Source organism: Morone saxatilis, unplaced genomic scaffold (assembly GCF_004916995.1).
Source record: "Morone saxatilis isolate NCDOM2014 unplaced genomic scaffold, NCSU_SB_2.0 Contig22, whole genome shotgun sequence".
Classification (NCBI taxonomy): Eukaryota; Metazoa; Chordata; class Actinopteri; family Moronidae; genus Morone; species Morone saxatilis.
The window spans coordinates 15409575-15413282 of NW_023339785.1; the positions used below are offsets into that span (position 1 = coordinate 15409575).

The 3708-nt window shown below is 38.5% G+C and overlaps 1 protein-coding gene across 4 annotated transcripts in view; it reads left to right on the forward strand.

Annotated features, from left to right (window-relative positions):
• The first annotated feature begins 6 nt into the window (after positions 1-6).
• The window catches only part of LOC118334113, a 6327-nt gene continuing 2625 nt past the window's right edge, over positions 7-3708 (forward strand). Inside the window, exons 1-6 of one of the 4 annotated variants that reach the window (XM_035669940.1) lie at positions 7-750; positions 2404-2691; positions 2826-2986; positions 3106-3204; positions 3303-3347; positions 3653-3697. In XM_035669940.1, coding sequence (XP_035525833.1) covers positions 642-750; positions 2404-2691; positions 2826-2986; positions 3106-3204; positions 3303-3347; positions 3653-3697 — 747 coding nt within the window. In that variant the 5' untranslated portion in view covers positions 7-641. The remainder of the gene's footprint in view (positions 751-2403; positions 2692-2825; positions 2987-3105; positions 3205-3302; positions 3348-3652; positions 3698-3708) is intronic. The other 3 variants (XM_035669941.1, XM_035669943.1, XM_035669942.1) reach the window with 3 other exon arrangements.

Here is a 3708-nt window from a genome sequence, read left to right on the forward strand (position 1 = left end):
ATGAACATAAAATATTATACTGTAAGCCTGTACAATTAAACATGGAATAACACAACATAATATAGTTTGCTTCATGTTCACAGAACCTTATTCCTGAATGCATTTTCCCACTACAGTAACTTGTGCCGCAACAAAACGGAAACAGATTATATTTGTTATTATGTTGCACAACAATAATTTGTTATAACAATTTCCGGCGGCCATTTCACATAATAAGCACTTTTACTGCATATAGTACATTTAGCTGAAAAATACTTGTACTAGTAGTTCACCAGTAGTGTACTTTTTACTCAAGAAGAGTTTTTAATGTAGGACTTCCTTATAACAAACTTTACATTATTAACTAACATACAGCTGCATGTTCAAATAGTTGAACTAGATAATGAATAGAAATAATAATAGAAAAACAATGCAAAAAAAAAAGGTCTTTGTTGACGTTCACAAGATTTGCATTCAGTGTTTTTCTGTTGACTTCTTCTCTAGGCATCACAATTCATGAGGAGGACTATGGGGACACAATCAGAATATGGCTGTCCACAACGGCTGTATCACTGGAGTTCACCCCGATCGACAGCTCCGATGTGATAATCTTGTGGAAGCGTGATGACCCCTCAGCCCAAGAGGACCAAAGGAGGAAGGAGATGGGCAACTACTTTATGATATATAATTCAACCCAGGGAGACAGTGGTGGCTACAGAACAAAAGACAAACATGGGCTCAGTTTATCTTACACATACATTAGGGTTGTAGGTGAGGATTCTTATCAATTCTCAATTTATCTCATTTCCTTTCTTTCCTTTCTTCTTTTTGTCAAGACACTGTGACTGTATAACTCTTCACTTGGTAGTTTGGACCTTTTAAGTGTGATATTATACCAACTGTAGGTCAAAATACTAAATAACATCAACTAAAAATGTCATGGTCCCACAGTTTTTTATACTGGTGCATGGCCTTATGGCTCAAGTTAATACTAACTAACTAACTTAAATAACTCTAAAATGCACGATAGTCAACCTAAAGAGAAGACTGTATTTGATTTATTTTGAACTCTAAAGTCTTTATGACTTGTGACTTCACTTGAACTCTTTTGACCTGAAAATACTTGATACGTCCCCCCAAGCCAAAAGTTTTAAAAGTATGTTATTTAAAATGGGTGCCACAAATCAATTCATTTCAACTGACTTAAACTCTGTTAATTCCCAGCAAGACGATGTTCAGTTCTACTTTGTTTGAACCGACCTGACTGCACCCAGTCAAGTTGCAGGAGAGAACCATAAAGAAACTAAACATTTCGTATAACTGAGGGCCAATTTGTAAAAAAAAAAAAAAAAAAATGACTAAAGAGAATTTTGTTTTGTTCATTGTTTTGTTAAAATGGCATTTTATTTGGTGAAGAGCAGATTACGACTTGTTTTGGACTTGAAACTCAAGGTTTGGGACCTGGAACTTGACTTGGCACTTGAGATTTACTAGTGACTTGCAAAATAATGACTTGGTCCCACCTCTGGTGTTTATACTCAACCTATCTGTAGTATGAACTGAATGTAGGATGAGAGTTTTATCTGTGTTAGTGTCAATACTTTGTGTCAGCTTGTTCGAGACGGAGATTCAACAGTCTCAGCTTTTATAAGTGATTCAATCTGAATACTTCAGAATCAGTTTCTTAACTTTCTTACCTAAACCCCAAGTAGTTTGATCCTTCACAGAATACAACAGCTTGGGTTCAAAAGCATCAAAAAGTCATTACAAATCACTTCTGCAGCGTAATTGTAGTGTACCTACTTACTTACTACGACTAAGATACAAATGTTTTGGAAAGTGAGCATATGGATGGAAACTTATCTTCATTGAGGTCCAACGTACCTGACATGAATTTAAAGGAACAGTTCCCCATTTTTGGGAACGTTGGTTATTCACTTCCTGCTGAGAGTTAGATGAAATGATTGAAGCTGCTCTCTCATATCTGTACAGTTAATATGAAGATACGATTAGCTTAGCTTAGCACAAAGACTGGAAACAGGGCTAACCTAAAGGTAACAAAAATCTATCTACCAGCCCTTGTAAAACTTGATGACAAGCTGCAGTTTTAGCGGGAGTTTTATGCCGGACAGGATTAGGTGTTTCCACTTTCTGTGCCATGCTAAGCTAACCATCGGCTTTATAGTCACCATACAAAAAGGAGTGAGGTATTGACATTCTCATCTAACTCTCTGCAAGAAAGTGAATATTTTTTATGAAAATGTTGGGCGATTCTTTTAGGACAATCACAGGTGCAGTGCCATGTGAAAGAAAAACCTAGAAACTCACACTAAGAACCAAGAATAAACAGGTTGTTTGCTGCTCAAAAGATTTTGGGTTGATAATCACTTTGATATGCTCTGTCTTGTGTGTCCTCTCTTCCAGCAATAAAGAAGTTGTATAAACCGCAACCTGGTAACATGATCAAGTTCGTTTTCCCCCTGGAATTAAACTCCTGCAACATTCAGTTCTTCCAAGAAGGTGACGAAAGAGGGACTGACATGGTCAAGAATGGCGTGCGGCTGTATTTCGATAAATCTCAATGCGCAGAGTGGGAGATGTTAAGGCCATGTAGCCTTCAACTAAAATATGCCGAAACGGCATGCAGCGGGCGCTATCTGGGCGTAGATCAAAATGGCCATACAGCCTTAGAGGCGACACTGGAAGTGGAGTGTAAGTAACCTGTGTGTTTTAGAATAAGTGTCAGATGACTGTTATTGATTACAGATATACATACATGATTAATCAATTATCCCAGTTTTTGTTGCCAATACATTTTTTCGACTAATTTAAACTTATTGTTTCAGCAGCATCTTCTGATACATCTCCAATCGGTGTTGGACTTGGTATTTTCTTTATTGTAATGGGCTGCTGTGGCTGCTTGAAGCACTGCTGCTGTGGAAAGAGCTCCTCCAAAAGTGACGAACCTGAGACTCCGGATGAGGAGCCTGTAGTGCAGCCCCGTCAGGTGAACGCATTCTGCATTAAAGTTACCTGACACTTCTGTGTGTGTACATTGATGTAAAGTTACATGTCCTGCTGTTGATACTATGTGCATATTGTGTTTCTGTTTAATTCGACCTGCAGTATGAACATAAGCCTGTTGGACCGATCAGAGAACCACTGAGTCCTCCTGCTGAAACACACTACCCTGCTCTGCCCTCGTATGCTCCGACTGGTCCATTGGTTAGTGTGTGTTGCATTTCATAGAGAGAACTCCTCCTTTCTTGTTTATTCGCTTCCCTAGCTTCTACTAATGTGTTATGTGTCACTTCACTCTGCAGATACATAATCCTCCTGCAGTGGATGCACCGCCGTCTTATTCTGAGGTATGATCTGTTGTTCATGTCACATATATTTACAGAACAAATTGGGATTTCTTAGTAGCTCTCCAGTGTGTTGTTTGTGCTATTGTGTTTCTTTAGATTAAAGGTGAAATGTGGCTTATTGTGTGTAGCCTTGAGGCCTAACACATGTGTTGGATGCATTTTCTTCCTCAAAAAACATTTATATCTTATACTTTGACTGGTCCATTGGTTAGTGTGTGTTGCATTTCATAGAGAGAACTTCCCCTCCCTTGTTTATTCGCTTCCCTAGCTTCTACTAATGTATTATGTGTCACTTCACTCTGCAGATACACATTCCTCCTGCAGTGGATGCACCACTGTCTTATTCTGAGGTATGATCTGT